Raw genomic sequence first — 26,544 nt, 5'->3', positions numbered from 1 at the left:
GTTAAAGGGATTTATTTAAGAAAAAGATCAACATTATGAACATTAAAATGACAACAAACTCACAAGTATCAACTGAATCTAAAAACTAAAAACAAAAACAAACTAAGCAAACAACCAGAACAGGAACAGAATCATAGGTATGCAGATCATTTGGAGGGTTATGAGCTGGGAGGGGGGAGGGGGAAAAATGAGGAAATGGTACAGGAATTAAGAAGCATAATTGGTTGGTATAAAATAGACAGGAGAAAGTTAAGAATAACATAGGAAAGGGTGAAGCCAAAGAACTTATATGCATGAGCCATGGACATGAACTAAAGGGGGTGGTATTGCTGGAGGGAAGGCGGGTACTGGGCAGAGGGCAGCCGAAGGAAAAAAATTGGGACTACTGTAACAACATAATCAATAAAATATACTTAAAACTTGAAGACAATTAACCTATCAAACAATTTTTATGTCAAAAAAAGTCTACTATACCCAATGTTGCCTGTCTTGGAATTTTCATGCCTATGTGAATTCCCCATGCACATGCATGTTAAACTTTTGAGTTTTCTCTTGTTAATCTGTCTGTTAATTTGGTTATTAGCCCAACCTGGAAGAATTTAAAAGGTAGGAGGAAAAGTATTGGTTTTTTTGACCCCACAATTTTAAAGGCCCCTTTTTAAATGTCTTTTTTTAAGATTTTATTTATTTTTAGAGAAGGAAACATCAATGTGTGGTTGCCTCTAGTGTGCCCCCAACTGGGGACCCGGCCCACAACCCAAGCATGCACCCTGCTGGGGAGATCCACCCGCAACCCTTTAATTGACAGGTGCTGAATTCACTGAGCCACAGCAACCAGGGCTTAGGACCCCTTTTTAACCGAAATGTGTTCCTTCACAGTGCTGGAGCCTGGAAGCCTGAGGTCAGGTGTCTCAGGGACGGCTCTTCCGAGACCTCTCTCTTTGGCTTGTAGAATGCCTTGTGTTGTCATACAGTCCACATCTCTTCTCAAAATGACACCAGTCGGATTGGATGAGGTCCCACTCTAACAGCCTCCTTTTAACCAAATCACTTCCGTAAAGACCCTCCTTCCAACTATAGTCATAATCTGAGGTGCTAGGAGCCAGGGCTTCAACATACGGATGTGCGCCACACTTCTGCCATCACAGTCCCATCGTTTCGGTAGCCTGCCGCCCAGGACTCTGAGCGCTGCACCTGCCACCCCCGCCCCAAGTCTGACCCAGCCGTTTCTCACCCACAAAACTCCTCCTGTAACCGCCACCTCCCCTCTGGCCTTGTTCCCCTCAAGTCCAAGCAGGACTCCAGTGATGTTTCCCCAAGATTTCGGCCCCTGTTTGTTCAGCCAAACACAAAGCTAAGGACTGCCAGGAAGAGACTTTCCAGACTGTAGGAAACAAGGACATAGTGACTCACAAACCAGTAGCAAGTCATTAGTAACAAAGGGCAAATGTAATTAGAGGGTCTCTGAGAAGGGAGCTGACAGCATTAGCATAGTCACAAATCACAATAAGGGCATTTAGACGAACGGGTTAGATTGTAACTCCGGGGTAACCAGTCATGGAGAAACGGGGAAGAAGGAGAGGGGAGGGGGAGCTAATTGCGTTAGCGTGGGGGAACTGATCCTCTCTATTTACAGCAAGGAAGCTAGTCAATTTCACTCTGCCCTGGCAATTTCATGGTGGGGAAGCCAAGACTATAAAACCAGCCATCTTTGTCTACTTGGGGCGCACATTCTCCTGGCTGGTGGTGCGCCCGGCTCTGCAGACTCGTGAATAAAGGCCTCGCTTTACTGCTCAAGTCCTGTGTCCCGGTTTTTATTGTGAGCGTTTCTCACAAGACCACCTTGAAACAGGGAAATTATCCTGAATCAACCAGGTGGGCCCAGCGTAGAAAGTGGGGCTGTTAAAAGGACCAAGCCCCCAGGCACGCTCCTCCAGACCGGAGCGAGGGGGGGGGGGGCAGCCAGAGACGCCCCTTCCCCATTTCCCTCCGACGAGGGCAGTGGAAGAGGTGCCTTCACGGAGGAAAGGCTGGAAAGGCGCTGCAGGTCCCCCAGGGAAGGCGCGGGGAGGGAAGTACGCCTGCACCTCTCCGAGCTCCACGGACTCGGCCCCACGCTACCGCGTGGAAAACCCCTCGCCCACCGCCTTCTCTTCCTGGCGGTGGTTTGCGCATTGGGCTTCCCCAAGCCGCGGTTAAGGTTGTGGGCGCTAGGTCCGCACTCGCCGGCAGGGGACGCCGACGGGCAGCACGCGGGATGCGGGGCCGAGGAGATGGTGCCTCCCGCGCGCTCCAAGCTCCGCCCAGGCGCAGGCAGCGTTTCTCCTGATTGGGCAGCGCCGCCACGCCATGGGGGCAGGGAGAGCGTCGTCGCGTCCGGGTGACGTTTCCCGCGGGCGTCGGGCAGGGTCGGCTTCGTCCGCAGCGGTGTCGGCGCCTGCGGGTGGGAAATGGCGGAGTACTTGGCCTCCATCTTCGGCACCGAGAAAGACAAGTGAGTAAGAGCCGCCTGCCGGGGCTCCAGACTGGGGGAGGCGAGCGGGCACGGCGGCGGGCCCCGGGCGGTGTGAGCGGCCCGGTGGGGGAGGGGCGCGTCGGTGTTTCCGGCCTCGGGAGCCGCGCGCCGCTGCCGCCTCGTGGGCGATCGGGCGGGCTGGCAGGACGGCTACGGGCGCGGGAGCTGGCCGCGTCCTTCCGCCTGGGCGGCGCGGCCTTCCCCGCCCCGCTCTCCTCTGCGGCCCGCCGGGCCCCCGCGGCTTTCCGAGGCTGTCTGGAGTTGCGCTGAAGTTGTCGATGTTAAACAGTTCCCAACTTTCAGTCCTTATGTGTCGGGAAAGCTCTGGTGCCCATCTGGCCCGTGGTTATCGCCAGATAACGTGGGACCCTAATTGTGGAAATGTTAAGATACTTGGACACGCAATTACCATATAAGGAAAAAGGTGGGGTGTTTTTCCTTTTTTATTTTAAAGGTTGCATGCCTTCCCTAATCAGTTGTTAGGTTAAGAGTTAAAAATTGAATCCTGACTTTGAGTGTCACCTTTGCAGGTATTCAGATTTAGACTAAAAATGCCTTCAGACATTTAGAGGATAATTTTTACTTTGAAAATCTAACGACTAAATGTCTAGCTTAATCTCCTCTTTCAATAAGTCATTACTATTTGGGATTTTTCAGGGCTACGTAAGGTTTATGTGAATATATGTTTTTAATGGTAAACCTCTTAAGTTTGTCATACATAATGCTTTAATGCTATTTTTCTGTACACTGTTTAAACTGTTTCTATTTTCCAGGATACATCTTACAAAAATGTCTTCTTTTACACATGATAGAGTCCTCTCTGTTGTTTGGAAGAGGGGGTTTTATTTTTTCCTAACAAAATCACAAGACAGAAATCATCCATCATAGTCACCTGGGTGACAACCCAAAGACCATCTCTGGAGACTCAAAGATGGATAAAAGTTGGATCTTACTCTCAAGGAGGGGGTGCATGCATGTAAAGGATAACTAAAGTAAAATGCATCAAGATATGTTAAATGTTACGGCGGAGGTGTGCACCCCGAATGCTTTGGGCTCACATAGGAATAACATGGGGAACTTGCCTTTAAATATAATCTTGATTGAATGGACCAGCTTTGCTGGAAAAAGGCTTCTGAGTGCGGAATAAGAACATACATCATTAATTTCACTCTTTAGTTTATATTAGTATGGGCCATGATTTCTGTCTGATGCTTTCTTTTCCCTGTTAAAAAAAACTTGCAGGTGGTGTCTTCACTGTTACTCTACAGAATTCTTGCTACAGGGGTTTATTGCAATTACTGAGCTGTTGTAAAAGCCATGGCTTTAATTCAAGAAACTTGGTTAATTTATTGAAGTTATTCATGTTCTCATTTGAGAGAGATTGGGTGGGGTAGTTTTAACTGGACATCAACAAATGAAAGCCAGCTTTGGAAGTATAGGAACAAGGATTGTTTTAATTGTGGAAAAGTTGGGTGTTAATTGTTAAGGCAGGGTTTTGCCCATTCTGAGAATTTATTTTTTTTTAATAAGCTTTTCATTTTCAGGGGACTCTGAAGATAAAATGTTGTGTGCTCATTAGGTAATCTAAAGTAGACCTATAAGATTAGTTTGCAAATATGTATAGTAGTGTAATCATTTTCTTCCCCTGGTAAGTTCAGACTTTGTTAATTTTATTGCTACCTAATGATAAATCAGTGGCTAGTCAGTCTTCATGGTTCATCAGATTTCATTGAGGTCCTTCTGTCTTAACTCTGGGTTGGCTGTCTAAATATATGACGCTTGCTAAAAAAAAAAGTTGAATCTACAGGGTAACCTTCCCACCTCATCAAGTCTGAATTTGAATGGGAATCATCTAGTAAGGTTTCATAGTTCACCACAGATCTGCTAAGCCACATGGCATTGCTATCAGGTTGGCTGGATTGCTAGTTTGGATTTGATCTGGGTCATCCAATATTTGGCCAGTATTAAGGGAGGGCTTTGCAACAGGGACAGAGGTGCAGGTCAAGTTCCCCAGCAGTTTGTTTTTAATATATTGAAACCAGAAGAATTATTTACTTCAGACCTGTTTGTGGAAATTTCCTATTGGCCTGGTATCATGGCGAGAGACCCTGGACTTTGTTTTCTATTTTGTTTAGATAATGATTGCATCTGATGAACACTGTGTGACGCACACCTGCATTACAGCTGTTTCTCAGAACAGTGTCTGGTTGGCATTTTCCTCACTGTACAGGGGGCTCCTAAGACCCTGAGAGGTGGGGTGATTTGCCCAAGCCCAGGCAGCTAGCAGCACAGGAGGATCTTGACCCTCACTGCACAGTGTGGATGTCCCAAGAGAAACCATTTCCTCATGGAAGACTAAAGAACAGTTAAAAATAGTAGTTTTAGACTAATATTTATGATAGAACGTAGAGCAGAAGAGGTTGAAAGTGGAGGGGATTTGAATAAAGAGGAATTGGGTTTGAGTGCTCTGCAGTGAAAGAATTTACAGAAAGACAGATATGAAGCTGAGTAGTCCTAAAACATGGCCCGAAAGAGGGAGGGGTATCTGCTGCCTCCAATCAAGAAATGTGCCGGTGTTTTTCCGAAGTCGTTTGATAGTATGTGTCATGTTGATGGAATGTTTTCATGTTTGCCGTCTTCCCAGCAAAATAATTCACTCTTATTTTCCTTTACAGAGTCAACTGTTCATTTTATTTCAAAATTGGAGCGTGTCGTCATGGAGACAGATGCTCTCGGTTGCACAATAAACCGACCTTTAGCCAGGTTTGTTTTATTTTTTCTGTTTTCACATAGTCAAAACTACGTGTACTTTACAGAGCCAGTTAATACTGTCCACGTATAAGTTAGTCCTTTGGTTGTTTTATTTTCCATTTGTGTTCATAATGAGTGTGTTCTTCTGTGTCAGTGAGGATGAGGCTGGTGAGCCACCCCAGTGTAAGGTCTCAGAGCACCATTCCATTTTTATCACTAGAGAACCCTGTTAAAACGAAGTTTTTAACCTGAGCCTGTTGATTGTGCCTGGTCCTTGATGTCTTGCCCCCCTCCCTGCCCACTAACAGACATGGGCCCAGGTGGCAGCCTTGCCAACATTGACTTAGCCTGCTCCAGGCACAGGAGATGCAGAGTGGGCTCTCTGCTCTTTGCTCTCTCCAAACAGTAGAGGCGGAGAGAGCCATCCTCCAGGAGAGGCTGGGTGACTGCCAGCAGACCCACAGTGCCATGCACTCAAGTTCTCCAGTTCTCCGGGCTGAGATGACATCATGGCATAGAAACATTAAACACGAAATTTAACATTAGAAGATGGGCATTCAGTTCAATTATTTGTAGCCAGCCTGTTTAGTAAATTGAGAGATGCCTTTGATCTTGGCTTTAGGTCTGCTATGATTTGGTTTAATAAAAAGATGACAATTTTTTTGATATTTTTGGGTAATTGAAGAAAAGGCAAGAGTGTGTACACTAAGTGATTACTGATGGATTAAAGGGAGAAAGCTCCTCTAATACAGACAGAAAACTGACGCCCATGTTTTACTAGAACATTCAGAATTTGAAAATTTTTTACTGCAATCTTTGTAGACTGAAGGCTGTTGAGCTCCTTCTGACCACCCAGGAAGTCTGAAGGTGCAGCGTCTGAACCATTGGTGACCATTGTGTCCACCCCGGAAGCTGCCAGACCCTGCTCTGACCCACGTCTTCACGTGTTTAAGTGTTTAGGGGAAGCAGCCAGTTGGTGTTAGAAAGTGACACTAGTGTTTCCTAAGTTACGCCTATAGGAAACCCCACAGTTTAGTTTGTCTTTAAAGGGGGGCGACGGCTTCCCTTCCTCTGTTATTCCTGGTTACCATGTGGTTGGTGTAATAAAACTCTTAATAGCTTTGAGCATGTCTCAAGTTTCAGAATATTGGAGAATTTGCTTTAAATTCTAAGTGCTTTGGTATATAACTAAATCTTGCCACTGAACCAGTGGCCATAGGTTGGGCAGTAACCGGCACCTTAAGTGTCCTCTGAGTTCTTGGATTTTGGAGGGTTACTTACCAATGGATCAGGTGTTGGGCTGAGAGATTGTCCCTTTACACTGCTGTTGTTCCCCGGAGACACCCGGTTTATTTTCTTTCTGAATCATTTGTTACCTCAGAATATTAACATCAAGTTAATTTGAGCACTTTGGATCAAAACAAGGCAATGGTGCCATTCACCATTCAAGTCGGTGGGGTCAGTTGTATGTGTTAACCTGAGCGACTCGTTTTGATGTGGCTGGTTGGTTTGAGGTCATCTTAACCAGCCCTGATTTCAGTGGAACTGCATGGCCCCCTTTAAATGGCAGTTCTTTCATGGCACGGCCAGCTCTGCCAGGTGACCTGAGTGAAGCCTAGAGGGAATTTCCCTGTTGAATAACTGGGCCCAGAATAGCTTTCTGTTAGAATTGTCCCTGGTGGTTCCAGTTGAAAACACTCGGTCGGCTTTGGGAAACGCCGGAGGGCCAAGACAGGCCGAGTCAGGGCAGCGCTCCCTGGCCCGGGGACGGTGCCAGGCCCTGAGTGGGGGGGTCCGCGCGTCCCGTGCGCAGCGTGCGGTTGGGGTTCCTCCTGTGCTTTTCCCGGCAGCTGACCTTTGACAGGGGAGTGTTTACACAGCCCCCCACCCCCTTAAGGTAGCCAGAATTGGAGTGGTTGGTTCTGTGAAACCACTTACAAAACTGCTTTGGGCACGTGTTGTTGAAACTAAACATTTATTTTCCTAAGTCACATGTTTTATTGGTTCAGCTTGTAAATATCTAGCATAATTCAGTGTGGGTTTCTTTTACGCTTCTTACAGTGATGTGGACATTAAGATTCGTGTAATATATTAGTCTACTAACTTAAACATGGTTTGTTTTTTCAGACAACTTGATTTTAAGAAGAGCGGTACAATGTAAGGTTTCAAGTCTGCCTGATCCAGTTTAAAGCAGAAGGGCTAAAAGGATTATTTTTTCCCTTAAAAGAAGGATTGGAAAAGAGCAAATGTTTTAAACTATTGTATTATGTAAACAGAGATCCCACCAAGAAAACATAACTCTGATAGGCATCCGTGGCAGTTAGGAAACCCATTCGGTGTGCCTGTTCCCTACGAGACCAGAGAGCTGGGCGAACTGCATACAGCTGGGTTATGCGTTTGGTTTTTTTAAAGAATTGTGTATGGGGGATGTGATTATAATGTCAGTTTTTCAATATCTTGGTGTCTGTAGCTTAAAGTACGGGGAAATGCTAATGTTCTATTTATCTTGCATTAAAACACTTACAATGTGGGACTACTCAAAGTGACAGTTATCATTTCTCCTTGGTTGCTGGCTGACGAGCCAAGTCACCGCTTAAACTCTGTTTTCATAATATGATGGTTTGGGTGTCCTCTTCAGAAGACACTTGTCTGACTTGTGGGAAACAAACAAGCATTGAGCCATTTACAAACAAGTTGTCTCTTTGCAATTGTCTAATATATGCACAGCAGCCAGTAGAATTCCCCTTTTTATTTTTTTTTCCCCGCAGACCATCTTGATTCAAAACATCTATCGTAATCCCCAAAACAGTGCACAGACGGCTGACGGCTCACACTGTAAGTCCCACAGTTGGAGAAACTTTTTTAAAACAATGGTGTTAAAGAGCCCACTCTTAATTGAGACAAATAATGTTGGCTTCTGAGCTGCTGACATAGAGCTGTTGCAAACAGGACAAGGTGGTGGAAGTCCTTGGCGTGTACAGCAAGAACTTGATACTTGGCTGTGTTCAGGAGGCTGTCCTAGGGCAGTTCGCTGGCCAGGTCTCTTCCCTTGACTGACATTTTTTTAACAAGAGAGGGGTCTGTCCATGTGACATTTGAACATTATCAGCCGATCATTGGTCTTTACAGTGACTGAACCCCTGGCATTTATTAAGTTCTTTCTGTAAAATTAATACTCTTAGGAATATTTAGGAATCATTAAGGTAAGTTGCCCAATAATTGCGGGTTTTATTTCAACATTATGATTTTTTCTCTAGGCAATGGAGATTTCATGATATGTAATTATTGTATTTCTCTAATACAGTAATTATGTCATCAGTTCATATGGGCACTTTTTCTTTCTCGTTTGTCCATTAAAAGTTTTTCTGGGAATGTGCTGGTGTAGCTTGCCGAGTTATTTGCGCTCCTACCTGGCTGGGATCGTTGAAATGTAGAACGCTTGCGCTCTGTGAACAGAAATACAATACTGGCATATCATGGGATCTCTGTACATTGCAGCGCTAGGGTGCTCCGAGACCGCCATCAGCTAAAGAAAACGTCTGCCTCGAAAGAAATAACTTGCTTTTTTTCAGCAATGAGTCTTGACTGAAGCGAACGCCACAGGAAAACGGTTAAGTGTTTACATTTAATTTTCCATAATATAAAGTTGTTGCGTTTTGTATTTCAGACCATTGCCCTCTTGAACATTTACCGTAACCCTCAAAACTCTTCCCAGTCTGCTGACGGTTTGCGCTGTAAGTTCATACAAGTTCCTTCCCCGGTTCCCTGGGCTTGCGTGTCAGAGCTCAGCGTCCACTCCACCTGGTCTGCCGCTGTAGCGTCAAGGACTGCCTCCACAGGAGTGTTGAGGGCCTTTGTCCCAGCGATCCCACGGCAGCCTCGGTCAGAGATTCGAACTCTTCCCACTGCCTCCCGCAGGAAAGTGGTGGCTGCAGAGGGCACCCTTGACGGTGCTCGGAGCTGCGGCTCTTGCTCCCTTTCCCGCAGCCGCCATCCTAGGGGAGAAGGTCATGGAGTTGAGTTCCTCCCTCTGAGAGCAACAGTACTTGAAAGTTTCTCTCACTTAGAAAAAATTGTTCTGAAATCACTTTTCGGATTTTATTTCTTGTTAGACATTTTTCCCTTAAACTCCACCCTGGAGCTCATGCTTTAATTGTGAGAACATTGTTCTGAGCATGTTTCCTGAGTGAGGGTCCTCTGACTTTTCCTCCGCACCGGCCCTGTTCTCATTCAGTTTTTAGCCAGAATACTTCATGTAGATATCTCCAGCTTCAGGAGTTAATTCACTGTATTTGGAAAATACGGGGTACTTGGTGGGGAACTAGCTCTAAACCGGGCATCCATTAGACGTTACCGATTTCTTCTTGTACTGTCAAACGTTAAGTTACGGATATTGTATTTACTGAGGAGTGGAGAACAAGATACATATTAGTATCATTGGAAAGGTCACAAAACAAAAACTGAAATTGAAATAAAACTGTCCAGCTGTAGGATCAATGTAGTCACCTGTGGATAAATTGAGATGAACATCCTGGACTCCTGCTAAAACCCAGGGGTTCAAACCACAGGGCGGGTACTTCTCATTCACCAGTTTGTTCTAAAGCTATAAACATTAATAGAAGATGTTGTCCAAGGTAACTGGGTAGCACAGACCTAAATCCAATGCAGTCTTGGCCCAGAGCCCCTCAGTTTACGGGTGACCTGCATTGGGTGGGAAGGTCCCAGCTGCTGCCACCACCTTTTTCTGGTCCCACACTGGAGGTCTCCTGGTAACATGTCTGAACACGCAGGAGTGCCCATGTCTGCAGGGTGGGACTGTCTTGTCACTTTTAATTGCTAATACCGACACAATAGTGGAGAAGTCTTTCCCCAGATCTGGTGGTAGCAGGATTGACTTGGTAGCCTTTGGATTAAAATACCTGGTTTTCTTTTCTTTGTTCCTTTTATTTATTTACTTACTTACTTACTTAATTTTTAAGAAGGAAGATCAATTAGATGAAGGAGAATGTTATATATGGACTTAATTAATATTAAATGATTGAAAAGTAGATAATGGAGTAACAATAGTTCATAATTCTTTGCCCTGCTTATTTACTTGGGGACTGTGGGTTCTTTATTGGCAAAAAAAATGTTGTCAGTTTTCTTGGTGTCTTTATTTGCAATTCGTAGTGCTCTTGTTCTGTATATGCTACAAAATAAATCTAGCTATACAAATATTCCAGTTCTGGGGTCCAGATAGTACAAATTAAATATGATTCTGATTCTGCAATATAAAAAAAAAAAAAATTCAAGTTGACAAACCTGAAATATTTGGCATCAGATCCTTCCAATAAGATTTCAACCAGCTGGGTTCATCAGTTTTCCTAAAAGCAATGATTCTTTTGACTATATCCTTTCATTCTTAGAAAAATGAGTTTTCTGTGCTTGGGTTAAATCCCAGTTTAAGAATGTTTCTGTAAAAATAAAAATAAAAACTTGGGTATTTTTCAGATTGTATTAAAGTTTTATTGAGTTGTATAAATTATTTTTTAGTTGATGAGTTTTTAATCATCACTGCCTTTTAAGTCATTTTGATTGACTTAAGTCAAAATTTTTAAGTAGGGTATAGAACATAAAATATGCCCATTTTCAACTACAACCTTTCCAGAAGTTATTGAAATACAGAACTCCATGGTCTGTAGAACAGAAGAGGAGTGTCATCATGTAGCTGGTATTAGAACCTCCACTGGTCTCGTCATGCTGCTCAAACAAACCTTGAGCATGCGGGGATTTTTTTCCCTCTGTTCTCACTTTTCTTGATGTGGGGAAGGACATGCATTTAAACACTGTGACCTACCCTTTGCAGTGGGCTTGTCTGGCTAACTCCTCTGTTTAGAGCTTGGCGTCTTCTCAGGGAGGAGTTCCATTCCTGATGGCCTTCCAGTTGGGACGGGCCATCAAAAGTAGTTGTTGCCTATATTCAGTGGGTTTGGGTTCTGTATTCAAAATTAACTAAAATGCAGGGAGGTTAAGTGTTAGAGAACTTAAGTCACTCTCAGAATCAAAAGATTCAAATTCTTGTCCTTAAAGATAAAAAGATTTTTCAAGACAGGGAACTGCTGGAAGGCAGCGGTCTGGATAGAGAGCCCTGCACCCCAGCTCTGGTGCCCTGAGTGAGTTTTGCTGGGTGAGGTGGCGCGACCAATAGCGGCTGAAGACTCAGCCCAGACATCACTCAGCCTTCCTAAGCTCCCTGACCCAGCTGTTTGGAAATCAGTATATTGGCACGCCAGCTCTGTGACTTCTTCGGTTTAGGCTAGGAGAACTCTAAAATTTGGTAGAGGAGATAATGATGGAGAGAGAATGTAAATCTGCACAATCCACCCACAGAACGGACATTATTTCACTGAGTGCATGTGAGTTATGAAGAAGAATAAATGAGGAAAACAAAATAAAAATGCTTTCAACAAAGTATTATAACTTTCCCTTTACTCAAAGGGCATTCAAAATACTGTACTTGAACTTGGTAACTATTCTACTGGGTATTTATGGTCATTTGGGTTTTAATGGCATTAGAAAGAATTTCATAGCATTCTGTGTGTCTGAATAACCTGTGGGAAAAAATGAGTCAGGAACATAAGCTTTTCATTTACCCTGATTCATTTCGGCTTTCATTTTAACCTAATAAAGGGGGGAAACTGATTACTTGACCTCTATTTTTTTAATCTTAAGTTTTTCATTACGAAATTTTTGAGAGTCTACTTTTTCCTTATACTTTCTGAAAATGCCCTTTGATGCTGATTGAAACTTGTGGTTTTAATGGCCAGAGTGGAGACTGTCGGGGGCATTGAAAAGTCTGACCACGCTTTAACAATCCTGACACTTGGCTGTGTGACACAGTCTCGTCAGTGCTCCGGCAGCACACAGCCCCAGTGGGTTCTCGCTCTAGATAATCTCGTGTGTCACTGTGGCAGGCTGATTAAGCACAAGTGTTCTCTCGGTCGCAGCCCCGCTCTAACCAGCGAAATGTCTGTCGTTCACAGGTGCTGTGAGCGATGTTGAGATGCAGGAACACTATGATGAGTTTTTTGAGGTGAGATACTGACTACTGGGAACTGATAGACCTGTTTACCTTTTTATCAGTTTGGAGGGCATTTAAACTTTTCTCCATTACTAAAAGTACGTAGAGATGAGTTGTGTTCAGTTGGTTTTTTTGTCTTCAACATGTTGTGACCATTAAACCGCCGTTGTTCCTCCAGGAGGTCTTTACAGAAATGGAGGAAAAGTACGGGGAGGTCGAGGAGATGAATGTCTGTGACAACCTGGGAGACCACCTCGTCGGGAACGTCTACGTGAAGGTGGGCAGGAGGTGACGGGAGGGAATTTCTCTCCCAGCTGCTGTAGGTGAGGCCTCAGGGATGCTGGCCTTGCCCTTCTAGCTGTTAACCGCGGGGTTCTGAGTGCGCGGTCACGCTCCTGCGGGCGGGGGAAGGAAGGGGGGCTGCCGAGGTCCTGCGTCGTCCTTTCAGGGGTGGGCACCTTCATGGCTGTTTGAAATAGGGAGAAGTGGGTTTATATGTTGGGTTTCCTTTTCCTTTTTTTATTTTTTATTATGAAACTTGCATTGCCTACAGATACGGAAATCATTACATTTGCTCATTTAACCAATTGAATTGGAAAACCAAGACAACGTATTTGGCATGACCTTGGACCATCACAAGATTAAGTAATCTAATTGTAAATAGAAGATTTTCTGATTTTAATTGTGCTACATTAGTTAGTCCACCTTAATTACTTTACCTGCATGAGCACACTATACGTACTGGAATCCGTAATTGAAAATGTGTTACTGAAGTGTGGTAGCAAGCACTTTGGTTTTGTCTTTCCAGTTCCGCCGTGAAGAAGACGCGGAGAAGGCTGTGATTGACTTGAACAACCGCTGGTTCAACGGGCAGCCCATCCATGCCGAGCTCTCCCCCGTGACCGACTTCCGGGAAGCCTGCTGCCGCCAGTATGAGATGGGGTAGGTGCGGACAGCCTGCCCGGGCAGATGGAGGGAGGGTGTGCGTGCGCGTAGGTGAATGTGATGTGACAGTCACCTGGTTCTGTCCCCCAGAGAGTGTACACGAGGCGGCTTCTGCAACTTCATGCATCTGAAGCCCATTTCCAGAGAGCTGCGGCGGGAGCTGTACGGCCGCCGACGCAAGAAGTGAGTGTGTTTCCGGTGTCCATTAGCTTTGGGGGTTTTGTGGGTGGGTGGTGGCTCCCCCACCCCCCTTTTTTTTCTTTTTAAGTAAAGCTTGGCTAAATATCATTTCTGTTTCACTGCTTAGAATACGGTACACAGTTTTAAATATTATAATGTACTCTGAAGACTACCCTGTGTACGTGTTTTCTATTTGAGATCAAACCTCAGTAACTGAGGAATTGGTTAGTGGGAAACTATTAAAATTCTTTGCTGTGTGCAGTGTTTTATTCTCTCGGTTGACTGTCCTAACCTCCTTTATATCCTGCATATGTTCATTCAGCGTCTTGGGTTTTGTGAGTTTGGTAGGTTTCTTGGCGTTGCCCCTGCAGACCACTGGCAGAATTGAGCACGGGCATATCTGTCTGGTCATGGTTTTTAAATGTCACAAAACAGTGAACCCAGATGTCAGAAGGTACAGAGAGTCACTTTTCCTGCGTAAACAGAGTTCTGATTCCATAGGGGTTTCTGTCCATCCCATTAAAACATACATTAAGAAATGCAGGCGTTGTTCGTGACTGTCCTCTTGTCAACAAAAATAAGCATAGGAGAAAAAGATCCCTGCTCTCCCCACCCAGAAGTCATAGAGTGATGGACACCAGGCCTCGCAGTTCTGAGATGCCCTTTTCCCCAGACACTTGAACCCCTGAAATTAGGACTCATCTTATAGGTAACTGCTTGCAGCTAAGTAGGCAACATTTTTCTTTTTATAAACTTATCTTCAATTTGATGGGGAACAGCATTTGAAAGTGTTCAGTCACTGTGGCTTTATGTTGTGTGTTTGGATGCCAAGGTTTTGTTTCTTTTCCTTGATTGCAGGCATCGATCGAGGTCCCGGTCCCGGGAGCGTCGTTCTCGGTCTAGAGACCGTGGTCGTGGCGGAGGCGGCGGAGGCGGTGGGGGACGGGAGCGTGACAGGAGGCGGTCGAGAGATCGTGAGAGATCTGGGCGATTCTGAGCCAGGCCATTTGTACCGTATGTCTGCTAGGAAGTGTTGTAGCTGATTGACCAACCCAGTTCATAATGGGAATTTTTTTTTAAAAAAACAATTTAAAAAAAAAGATGGGTTTCTGAATAAAATTTGTAGTGATACAGTATTCTTGGTTTAACTTTTTCTTGTGGAAAGTCCACTTTAAATCTTTTACTTTCAGCCCTGGCTGGTGTGGCTCAGTGAATTGAGCACCAGCCTGCAAACCAAAGGATCGCTGGTTTGATTCCCAGTCAGGTCACATGCCCGGATTGTGGGCCAGGTCCTCATTTGCAGATGCAACCACATATTGATACTTCTTTCCCTCTCTTTCTCCCTTCCCCTCCCCTCTGTCTAAAACAAATAAATCTTTTAAATAAATAAATAGATAAATCTTTTCCTTTCAGACCAGCACATCATCAGCCCTTGAAGGGAAAGATTAATGTCCATCAGTCACTTTGGGTAGAAAAGAAAGCGTGTTTTTTTGTTTTGTTGTCTGTTTTTTAAAATTAGGTTCTGCAGTAAAACACCCATTGAGGTAAAATTCACACAGGAAAAAGTCACATCTCTTGGTCTCTGCATATTAATAGGTAATCCAGAATCTCCTGAGACACTGGAGACCGGTGTAGAAATCACGGGAGGCCCCTTACTTCCAGTGAGTCAGGAAATCTTAGCCATAATTCTCCGTAGGCTGAGCTGGCCTTTACAGGGAAGCCGGTCCTCAGTGGTACATTTTCCTTCTTCATTCGTGGGTTTCCCAGTGTTGCTCTGAGAGCTGCCGTGCACTCCTGAGCCGTGGCTGTGTGGCAAACAGGCGTGTGCTCCTTGCAGCCTGACAGCCTGCAGTCACCTATCTGTCAACAGCTGACTCCTGTGTTGTGAGACTGCTGGCGTTGCGTGAACTCAAGCCCTGTGATGCAGATCTGCCTTCCTGCAGAATTTTGGCATGCATATCTATGTGTGTGTGTGTGCCAGAAGCAAGCAAAATGGGATAAATGCCTTGCTAGCACTTAGGGTAGCTCAGTTGGCACTTCAGGACAAAAATAACGCCTCTCCTCTTGAGAAATGGATTTGGAAGTAGCCAAACGAACTGGGCCCTGGAGTTTGAATTCCCTGCCGATCCAAACACAGGCACAGGACCTTGGAGCAGACTTAGCACAAAGTAGGAAGGAAAGGGACCTTGTGGGACCAGCTCTTGATCCCAGTGAATCCACACGACTTTTTGATAAATGAGAGGAAACAGCTTAGCAAATAGCAAGTTGGTTGACCAGGCTGTCGCAGTGCCAGGAACAGAAAATACAATGAAGTGGTTTTAGCAACAGTGATTAGAGATGTATTAATAAAGTAATTAAGTGTCCACACAATGAGGTATCTCCTCGCACTGGTTGGAATGGCTGTCACCAAAAAACCAAGCAAGTTCTAGCAGTGTGGAGAAACGGTAATCCTTGTGCACTGTTGGTGGGATTGTAAAACACTAGAGATTTCTCAAAAACAATAGAAATAGAGTTACCATTTGACCCAGCAGTAACTCACTTTGAGTATTTGTCCAAAGGAAACAAAAACATTAATTCAAAAAGATGTACGCACCCCCGTGATCAGGGCAGCATTGTTTACAATAGCCAAGATGTGGAAGAATCGCCTCGGTGTCCGACTGTAGACGAAAGGATAAAGAAGATGTGTCCACATATATATACAACGGAATGTCACTCAGCCATAAAAAAGGAGTCTCATTTGTGACAACAGATGGACCTAGAGGATGCTCTGCTAAGTGAATAAGTCAGAAAGACAAATGCGATACGGTTTCATTTATGTGGAATCTATAACAAAACATAAACACATGCATAGATATATTGGGTTGGCCAAAGAGTTCATTTGGTTTTCACTGTCTGGCTCTAGTAGCGCTTTAGTTGTGTATACTTCATTGAAAACAATTTCGTTAGTGTATTGTGACAGCTGTCACGTCAGCGTCCATTTTAAAACATCAAAATTGGTGCATATTTGTGTAGCCATTTTTTGAAGATGGAAGGAAATAAGCAACATTTTTGGTGTATTGTGCTTTATTCAAGAAAGGTAAAAACAACAAAAAATGATTTGTGCAGTGTGACTGATCAAACACATTGAAAGTGGTTTGTGAAGTTTCATGCTGGAGATTTCTCGCTGGGTCATGCTCCACGGTCAACATAGACCAGCTGAAGTTGATGGCAATGAAATTGAGACATTGAGAACAATCAACATACCACATGGGAGACAGGTGACACACTTCAGAATATCCAAATCAATAAGTCATTGGTGAAAATGAAAAATGTCTACAGAAAAAAGCGATACAGACTGGCCAGCCCAGTAGAGAACAAACGGCTGGTTGCCAAAGGAGAGATGGGTAGGGAGAACTGGGTGAAATTAAAAAGAAAAAGGAGTTCAGTTTTAGACCAATTTAGTTGAGATGTACATGAAAAGTTGGCCCTTGGCTGGTTTGGCTCAGTGGATTGAGCGTCGGCCTGTGAGCTAAGTGTCGCTGGTTCGATCTTCCAGTCAGGGCACATCAGAGAAGGAAAACTGACTCCAAAAAACCTCCGCTGCCTTGCGGCATACCTCTTCAGGGGAAAGGCTAAGGGAGTAAACCCCGACAGAAAATCCGGAGCCGGAGTCCCTAAGGCGGTTTGACGTTGTAGTCAACACCGGCAACTCCTGCGGCGCACTTGAAGCCAAGCTGTATTGACTCCGTCTTTCCCTTGGACCCTTCAGCTGCGAAGAGAGGGGGGGTCTGCTGCATGGGCAACAGCAGACCCTCCATATCACCCTGCCCAGGCTCTAGCTTCAGCTTTACTGGAGAGGACACTCCAGCGTCATCGCAAGATGTCGATTCAACACGGGAGGAGACAGATACCGTGTCACTCCCGAGTCGGACTGCACAGCCATTCTCGGCGGTGCAGATAGACTCTTAAGAAGCTACACCATCGTCTCTCGAGACGGACGGCTGCCGACGACATGAAAAGTAGCTTATAGAAATAGTAGGTCATACTAGTAAATGCATGTACAGTATTGGAAAAAAATGCGGGACCCCCGCAGTTCAAGCCCATGTTCAAAGGTCAGCTGAACCTAACACATGAGTCTGGTTTCAGGAAGAGTTACAAGGCAAACATCCTAGTGAGTACTGCTGGTCAGGGAGCCACTGTGTGTTCTTGAACTTAATCTGGTCCTATTTATCCCTTCCCCTTATAAGACAGCCTTCTGGGTCCTGTTTCAGGAGACAAACAGGCTCAAGGCTGCCTCCAAGAGCTTTAACCTCAGTAGATTTTTCTCCCTCTTTGTCAACTATTAGTGATAAAGCTGGTTGGAGAACATGAATTTGGATTTTTATATATATAATTTTTTCTTTTTTTTTTTTTTAGGATAGGGGAAGGGAGGGGGAAAGAGGGTAAGAAACATTGATGTGAGAGCGAAACCTCAGTTGCCTCTCATGCACACCCTGACAGGGTCCAAACCCACAGTGAAGGCATGTACCCTGACTGGGAATCGAACTGGCAACATTTCATTTTGTGCAATGACACCCAACCGAGTCACATCAGTTGGCATGAATTTGGCTTTTAAGGCCCAAACATTTGGCTTTTAAGGCCCAAACATTTGACCTTGGGGCAGCCCTTCTGAAGGCCAGTCTGGGTCTACAGAGCAAAACGGCCACCAGGATGGCCAGCTTGCACCATCAGACTAAGGAGGGGAGAGAAGAGAGTAAGTCCCCAGAGTTTGCACTTTTGAACAAAGCAGTGTCCTGCAGTCAGGAAAAATGGACAAGTCAGTGTCGGGGCCTTGTCACCCGCCCATCAGACACTGCGCACCTCATCTGGGAAAGAACAGAATGGCAAGGAGAGGGAAACGAGCGTCTCTGTGGTAGGTGTTACTTCCTCTTGGAAGCACAATCGACGTGAAGGAAGGTCACTCCCACCCCAATATTCCTCAGTGTTCTCTCTCAGCCCACTGGGCAGAAGCCCATGGTGGGGTGGTCCTGAGTGGGATGGGGAGGGGACCAACTCTCAACAAGGCTGTCCCCCCGCACCCCATCCCCTGCTCCTCTGTGCCTCCTCCTGGTTCCATGGTAGGCTGCTGGCTTCCACCCAACAAGGTTTTGAACAGATGAGAACCATGCAATCATTAACAGGGCCGCCGTACAGCCCAGGCTGAGACTTCACGCTCCTTCCCACCTCCCATGACCCTCCGTCGCACTGTCCGGGGAGGCTCCCCAGCAGCTGTGCAGGAGATCAAAAGAGAATGAAGCCGGCAATGTACGTAAGAGCGCCAGACTCGGGAAAACATAACTTTCCTCTCAAGTCAAATTTCCGAGACACAACACGGTCCTCTAAAGCTCAAGATCTCTTTCCCCCTCCACCTCTTATGTAATGGAAGCTTCTCAACCAAACAGACTTGAGGCCAACCAGGTGGCTGCCTTCCCTGGCTCCTGTTCCAAGAGCAGCAGGACAGGCCTGAAAAAGCCACTGTAAGCCACGTGGCCCTCTAGCAGAGGTCCCCTGCCCAGAGACCTGTTGGCCAGCGGATGGTCACCCACTCAGTGCCTGTCCCTGGTGGTGGGTTATGTCTGGGTAATTCATGTAGATGGCACAGATCAGCTCTCAGGGATGGGACCTACCCTTTGTCTCCCTTGGGACTTACTGTTAGAGCAAGCACAAGAGCTCTCACCCCCCAAAAGGGGCCCCCATCTCAGAACAGACTGCAGTGTTCTGCTCAGAAGGTGCCGCGCACACATCCAGGTGCACTTGGCTCACCAACTGCTGGAGTGTCCTTGGGGAGAGCATGTTCAAACCTTACAAAGCAGAACCTTAGAAAACCCCCACCTGAATCAGGAGACAAATATTCAGGCACCTGTTTCAAATCTCAGGTTGGTTTGTTTTTTTAACAAGTTACATGAAATTTTTTTTTTTTTTTTTTTTTTTTGGTAGGTCGCAAAAGATCAAACATCAGCAATTTCACGTGGTTCCACCTAATCTGTCCCAAGATTGGGCTGACTGTCATTGCCAGAGAGGCAAGAAGCCCAGAGGCGGGAGTGAAATCCTGGGTCTGAGTCCCAACTCTGCTCCTCACTGGCAACAGACTCTCTGTGCCTCATCATAAAGTGAGGATTAAATAACACCCACCTCTGATTGTTATGAGACTCCTCAATTAACTCAGGTTAAGTTTTCAGAACAGTGCCTGGCACGTGCAGAGTAGGAGCTCAGTAATGGCTAGTTGTTAGCAGTAATTGTAAATGAAGGTGGTGGGGAGAAGGACAGCAGAGAAATACGTAGCCACCCTAATAGTTCTGTCTTATAAAGAGAATAGTTGATGGATGGTGTAAAAATTTATTGAGTACAACACATGTACTCTAAAAGTGACAAAACATTGTTGGAAAAAGTAAAGTAGACCTTAATAAGTAGACATCCCATGTTCATGGACTGTAAGTCTTACTTCCCAAATCTGAAAGAATATGCTTAGGAATAAATTTAACCACGGAAATGCAAGAATTAAATATCTGAAAATCAGAAAACAGTGCTGAAAGAAATGAAAGACCTAAATAATGGAATGACTTCCTAAGTTCACAATTGGAAGATTTAACATTGTTAAGAGGGCAATTCTCCCCAAAGCAGTCCGCAGATTCAACGCGACCCCGATCACAATCCTAGCAGCCTTTCTGCAGAAAGAGAAATGCTGACCCTAAAATTCATATCGGATTGCAGGGGACCCTAAGCAGCCCTGACAATCTTGAAAAAGGAGAAGAAATTTGGAAGACTTCGTTTCCTGATTTCAAAACTCGGTGCAAAGTTAAAGTAATAAAAACAGCGACGGTGGACTTCCGGCCAAGATGGAGGCCTAGACAGACATGTTGCGTCTCCCTCCACAACTAAGAAGAAACACAACTACCTCAAGACTAGAGACAGACAGAAAATTGAGCTGCATGGAAGTCCAACAAACAAAGATAAAAAGAAGAAATACTCATCCAGACAGGTAGGAGGGGCGGAGCCCGGGTGGAGAGAACGCGGTGTGGTGGCGGCAGCAGCGGCAGGCCAGCAGAAAAGGAAGGCAGCCACATGTTTTAAAAAGTAGGGATGGACACTTGAGGAGTGCTCCCAGCACCAGACCAGAACCTCACAGCTCACAGTCCCAGCGTTGGAGAAAATCAAACCTCATTGCTTCTGACTGTGCAAACCACTGGGGGTTGGGGTGGTGGGAAAAACTGCCGGTCTCTCACTGGAGTTCACTGGTTTAAAGGGCCTCCACGGTCCTAGAATGTCCACAGACCCACCCACTCTGGGAACCGTGGCCGGAGCAACAGCTAGAGAGGTGCCAGTCCCATACGGAAGTGGGAGAAGTGCCTGGAAAAGGCGTGAGTGCTGGGCAGGCGTCATTGTTCCCTCTCAGACTCCTCCCCCACATGTAGCGCCACACGGTGGTGAAACAGGTCACCCGTATTGAGGAATACCTAAGGCTCCACCCCTTACAACATAACAGGTGTGACAGCTCTGCCTAAGACACAGAGGCAAACAAACACAGGAGCCTGTCAAGATGAGACAGAGAAGTATGGCCCAAAAGAGGGAGCGGATCAGGGTTCCAGTGATAGAACTAAGTGACAAGGAGATAGCCAACCTGACAGATGAGGAGACAGCCAACCTAACAGATGAAGAGTTCAAAACACTGGTGATAAAGATGCTCACAGGCTTGACAGATATACTTAAGTACGGCAGACGCATAAGGGGAGAAATGAAGGCTATGCTAAATTAAACAAAGGAAAATCCACACAAAACCAAAGGTGAAGGGAAGAAAACCGGAGTTCAAATCAATGATTTGGAACATAAGGAAGAAATAAACAGTCAACCAGTACAGAATGAGGAAACAAGAATTGAAAAAAATGGAGAGGCTTAAGAACCTCTGGGAAACTTAAAACATACCAACATCCAAATCATAGGGGTGCCTGGATAAGAGGAAGAGGAAGAAATTGAAAGCTTATGTGAAAAAATAATGAAGAAAAATTTCCCAAAGTTGGCGAAGGAAACAGACATACAAGTCCAGGAAGCACAGAGAGTCTCAAATAAGCTAGACCCAAAGAGGACCACATCAAGATACATCATCATTAAAATGCCAAAGTTTCAAGATAAAGAGAGAATCTTAAAAGCAGCAAGAGAAAAGCAGAGAGTTACCTACAAAGGGATGCCTATAAGACTATCAGCTGATTTCTCAAAAGAAACTTTGCAGGCAAGAAGGGACTGGCAAGAAGTATTCAATGTGATGAAAAGCAAGGACCTACAACCAAGATTACTCTACCCAGCAAAGCTATAATTTAGAATGGAAGGGCAGATGAAGTGCTTCCCAGACAAACTAAAGGAGTTCATCATCACCAAGCCATTATTATATGAAATGTCAAAGGAACTTACTTAAGAAAAAGAAGATCAAAATTATGAACATTTAAGTGACAACAAACTCACAACCATCAACAACTGAATCTAAAAAATAAAAACAAAATCCAACTAAGCAAACCAGAACAGGAACAGAATCATAGCTGTGGGGATCATTTGGAGGGTTATCAGCTGGGAGTGGGGAGGGGGAGAAATGGGCAAATGGTGCAGGGACTAAGAAGCATAATTGATTGGTACAAAATAGACAGGGGGAAGTTAAGAATAATATAGGAAAGGGTGAAGTCAAAGAACTTATATGCATGACCTATGGATATGAACTAAAGGGGGTGGGATTGCTGGAGGGAAAGGGGGTACTGGGCAGAGGGGAGCAGAGGGAAAAATTGGGGCTACTGTAACAACATAATAAGATATACTTAAAAACAAAACAAAACAATGATAGTGTCACTGGCACAGGATTCATGGAATAGAGTTGAGGTTCCAGAAAGAAATTTTTACATCAATGGTCAGTTGATTTTTGACAAGGGTGCCAAATCAGTCAATGGGGAAAGAATAGTTCTTCAGCCAATGATATTGGAACAACTGTTTATCTACATGCAAAAGAATAAAGTGGGATTCTTACCTCACACCATATACAAAACAGTAACTCAAAAAGCAAAAAGGATTAAAACCTAAATATAAGAAATAAAACTCATGTAAGAAAACATGGGGCTAAATCTTGATGACTTTGGATTTGGCAATGGTTTCTTAGATATGATATCAAAGCACAAGCAACAAAAGAAACCAATAAATAGAAGTTCATTAAAATTGAAAGCTTTTTCCATCAAAGACACTGTCAAGGAAGTGAAAAGACACCCCACAGAATGGGAGGAAATTTTTGCAGTCATATATCTGTTGAGGGTCTAGTGTCTCGAATATATAAAGGACTCCTCCAGCTCAACAACAAAAAGACAAACAACCCAATTTAAAAATGGGCAAAGGATCTAGATCAACATTTCTTCAAAGAAGATACACAGAGGATGGACAAGCACATGAAAAACAGTCAACAGCATTTGTCATCAGGGAAAGGCAATCAAAAGCACAATTAGGTCCCACTTCACACCCACGGGACTGGCTGCGAGCCATGCGAGGGAGAGCAGGTACTGACGAGCATGTGGAGAACTTGGAACCCTCCTGCATTCCTGGAGGGAATGTAAACGGTGCAGCTGCCCTGGAAAACAGTCTGGCAGCTGCTCATGAGGTTAAACATAGAATCACCACATGACCCAGCAGTTCTATTCCTAGGTGTAGACCCCAGGGGGAAACATATGTCCACACAAAACGTGTGCATGAGTGTTCATTCGCAGCAACGTTAACCATGACAGCCAAGATAAACGTTCATCAGCTGATGAGTAGATAAATAAAATGTGATATTTCACGCAATAACATTTCATTCGACAATACAAAGAAGTGAAGTATGGATACATGTTACAACATGGATGGACCTGAAAACATGCCAAGTGGAGGAAGCCAGGCAAAAAGGACCATATATAATATGATTTCATTATATGAAAGCCCAGAATGATGTGGGGGGGCGGGGGGGCTAAGGGGTGTGGAGTTTCTATGTTGATGAAAATGTTCTAAAATTGACTTTGGTGATGGTTGCATAGCTCTGTGAAGGGACTAAAAGCTACGGATTGTACACTTTAATGGGTGAATTGTATGCTGCTATGAATTGTATCAATAGAAGTGTTACAAATAAAAAGTATTTGAAACAAGCAGTAGGTTATTTTTATGGTATCAAATAGATATTGTTTAAAGGTCATAAATCAGGAAAGAGAAATACAAGATACTGTCTATGTTATGAAGATGAACACCTGGAGAATAAAAAGTAAAACTACCTAAGAGACTGCCCCTGAGGCTGGAACGGGGGTGGGGAGGGGGGAGAGACAGGGGCCGCTCTTCCGGGCCATCGCTTTTGTTATCCTGTGGATGTGGGAAGGTTTTCTCCCTAGTTGTCCAGACCTGGAAAACCCCAGCCTCCAGTCCTTGCCCCCTTGTCTGTCCCACCATGTGCCAATTCCTGAGCTGCAAACCCTTCTGGTGACCCTCAGAGGACTCGGTGCTGTGGCAGCAAACTTCTCCAGAGCAGAAATGTATTTCTTCATGGTCTGGAAGCTGAAAGTCAGAGATCCAGTGTGGGCAGGGCTGGTTTTTCCTGAGGCCTCTCTCCTTGGCTCTCAGATGACCACTTTCTCCGTGTAATCATATGCTAGAGGCTGGAAGTCCAAAATCAAGGTGGGACCTTTCTCCCCCTGAGCACTGACGGGTGGGGGTGAGGTTCTTCCTGCCTCTTCCAGCTCCCGGTACCACATCCTTGTCTCATGCCAGCATGACCCCAATCTTTGCCTCTGTGGTCACATGTCCTCCTCCTCTCTGTGTCTGTGTCCAAGTTTCCCTCTTCTTATGAGGACACCGGTATGATGTCATCTGAAGTTGATTATATCCTCTAAGACCTTAGTTTTAAATAAGGTCACCCTCACAGATTCCAGGGATTAGTAAATGTTTAACATTTGGGAATCTGGGTGAGTATCTAGGAATTCTTTGCCACTTTTGTGACAGTCTGAAATTATGCCAAGATAAAATAATGCAGATAATTGATCAAAAACTACCCCAAGATCCAGCCAGTGCACTGGATGTTGTCCCACAACCCGAAAGGTTGCCTGTTCAATTCCCAGTAGGGCACATGCCTGGGCGGCACGTTCGGTTTGGTTGGAGCACATAGGAGAGATAACCAATTAATGTTACTCTCTCACGTTAATGTTTCTCTCCCTCTCTTTGTCCCTAACCTTCACCTCTCTCTTGCCTAAAAAGAAAAACAAAAACAAAAAAGCAAATCTACCCACAAGGGTCCCAAGTCATTGAGGCTGAAGTCCAGATCCTGGCCCAGAGTGCTCAGGCCTCGTCCCCTCCCCCCTCTCTGACCACGCCTGCTCCTCACTGCAGGGGTCCCTCTGACCCGCACCTGAGCTGGCTCCTGCCCAGACATTGGCAACGGCTGTTTCTGCCTGGAACATTCCTCCCTCAGAAGGAGATGTGGCTCCTCAGGTCTCCACTCAAGGCCACCTCTCTGGAGAGAACTTTCCTGACCGCTGATCTAAGAGTACCTCCCCTTTCCATCCCTCTTCCACGTTTCCGGCTTTATGGTTCTTCCTACCAGTTCTCACTAGGGCACATTTCATAATAAAATGCTGTCTTGTTGAGGCCCTTGCTCCTAGATCAGCGATTTGCAACCTTTTTCATCTCGTGGCACACACAAACTGATTACTAAAATTCTGCAGTCCAAAAAACAGTTTTTGCTAACCTGACAAAAATAGGTATGATTTTTGTTGATTTACAAATAATAATAATAGTAATTACCTACCCTTCTTGCTCTAAAGTTACTTTTTAAAAAAGTCAGGTGCCTATACTTGTATATAAGGATTTCTGGCACCAAGAATTAACCAATCAGGGCAACCTTATTATGTGACCTGACCAGTAAGATGCAAACTATTATATAACCTATATATTTACAGTTCAAGACAGGTCATTCCCACCAAACGGCTGTTGTGTTGGCTGCTGTCCTTTATTTCTTTTATTTGACAGCCTGCGGGAAAAGAGGTCAGTGCCCCTGACTAAATAGGTATTGCATGTTTTAAAAATTTCTGCACCGCACAGGTTAATAATCGCTGGCCTAGAGAGTTTAGAAACACCGCAGGGGAAGAAGCCGCTGTTAACTCTGAGTTGGGCTCTATTTCCAGGATCTGGGACAAGTGCAGGCAGGTGGCAGGGACTTGGTGAATAATTGTGGAACTTAGGCACAAGATGCTCAGCAGAGTGACTTAATGTGCCCACCTGTGCCCAGTCCAGGACTAGTCCGGTGCCCAGAAAGTCAGGTTGAGGGGTTCTCCATTCAGCCCTGTGGGACTCCAGAGCACATACATTTGGAATATTGTTAAGTGTGGCCCTCAGGCCCCTCCTGGCCGGCAGACCTGGCGTCATTGATGGGAACCACCTGTGTGACATCTGTTTTAAGGGGCTTTTGCGATTTCTGACCTAGTCTCAATGAACTCGGGTCCCTTCTCTGATCGGTGAGAGAGCCCCCCTTGCTGGGCGGACAAGGGCGCTGGGCCGGCGAAGCCTGTGAGTCTAAGCATTGGGACAGGAAATAAATTCCGATGACCCGCCCGCGCGGTTAGTGCTGAGTCCAGGTGCTGAGCGCTGCCGCTGCCTGTGCGCGCGACGGGCTGCCGCAGCTTTCGACCCCCGCGCGACCAGACGGCACGAGCGCGTAGGTCCCCACGCCGCGGGGACCAGGGCCCGCGTCAAGGGACCGCGAGGGCGGGATATTTGCTGAGGCTCATCCTCAGGGCCTTCCAAGTCCTTCTCCTCTCCAGACGGCACGTTTTAAAGTCATCCACAAATGTTTATTGCGCCGCGCAGAGCGAGCAGTTACCCAAGTTAAATGGCATCGGGACATCGCGTATTGAGCGTGCGCACAGCCCCGGGGGCCGCGGGGTGGGGGAAGGGATAGGGGCCCTCAGGCCCGCAGTTGCGTCAAAGGCAAGTGGGAGATGGGGGCGGGGCAGCGGGGAGGCGTGGGTCCGGCCCGCGCCTGGAAAGTTGGGGGGTGGGATCGGAGCAGGGTCCTGGGGTTGGATGGGGTCTGGGGGCA

At 45.5% G+C, this 26,544-nt stretch overlaps 1 protein-coding gene across 2 annotated transcripts; it reads left to right on the top strand.

Moving 5' to 3' along the window:
* The first annotated feature begins 2,359 nt into the window (after positions 1-2,359).
* Positions 2,360-14,587, top strand: U2AF1 (U2 small nuclear RNA auxiliary factor 1). 2 transcript variants are annotated; one of them, XM_090272032.1, is made up of 8 exons: positions 2,360-2,494; positions 5,191-5,278; positions 8,934-9,000; positions 12,289-12,338; positions 12,505-12,603; positions 13,135-13,268; positions 13,362-13,454; positions 14,310-14,587. In XM_090272032.1, exons 1-8 carry the CDS (start codon positions 2,451-2,453, stop codon positions 14,446-14,448), a joined length of 714 nt encoding a protein of 237 aa, XP_090128158.1. In that variant the 5' UTR covers positions 2,360-2,450; the 3' UTR covers positions 14,449-14,587. The 2 variants fall into 2 exon arrangements, with proteins under 2 accessions (XP_090128158.1, XP_090128163.1); XM_090272037.1 differs by lacking the exon at positions 8,934-9,000 and adding an exon at positions 8,035-8,101.
* The last annotated feature ends 11,957 nt before the right edge of the window (positions 14,588-26,544 follow it).

The sequence above is a fragment of the Furipterus horrens genome, unplaced genomic scaffold (assembly GCF_987537825.1).
Source record: "Furipterus horrens unplaced genomic scaffold, mFurHor1.1.pri manual_scaffold_1, whole genome shotgun sequence".
Taxonomy (NCBI): Eukaryota; Metazoa; Chordata; class Mammalia; order Chiroptera; family Furipteridae; genus Furipterus; species Furipterus horrens.
The sequence above is the reverse complement of the archived record's forward strand: the minus strand, read 5'-3'. Positions and strand labels throughout refer to the sequence as shown.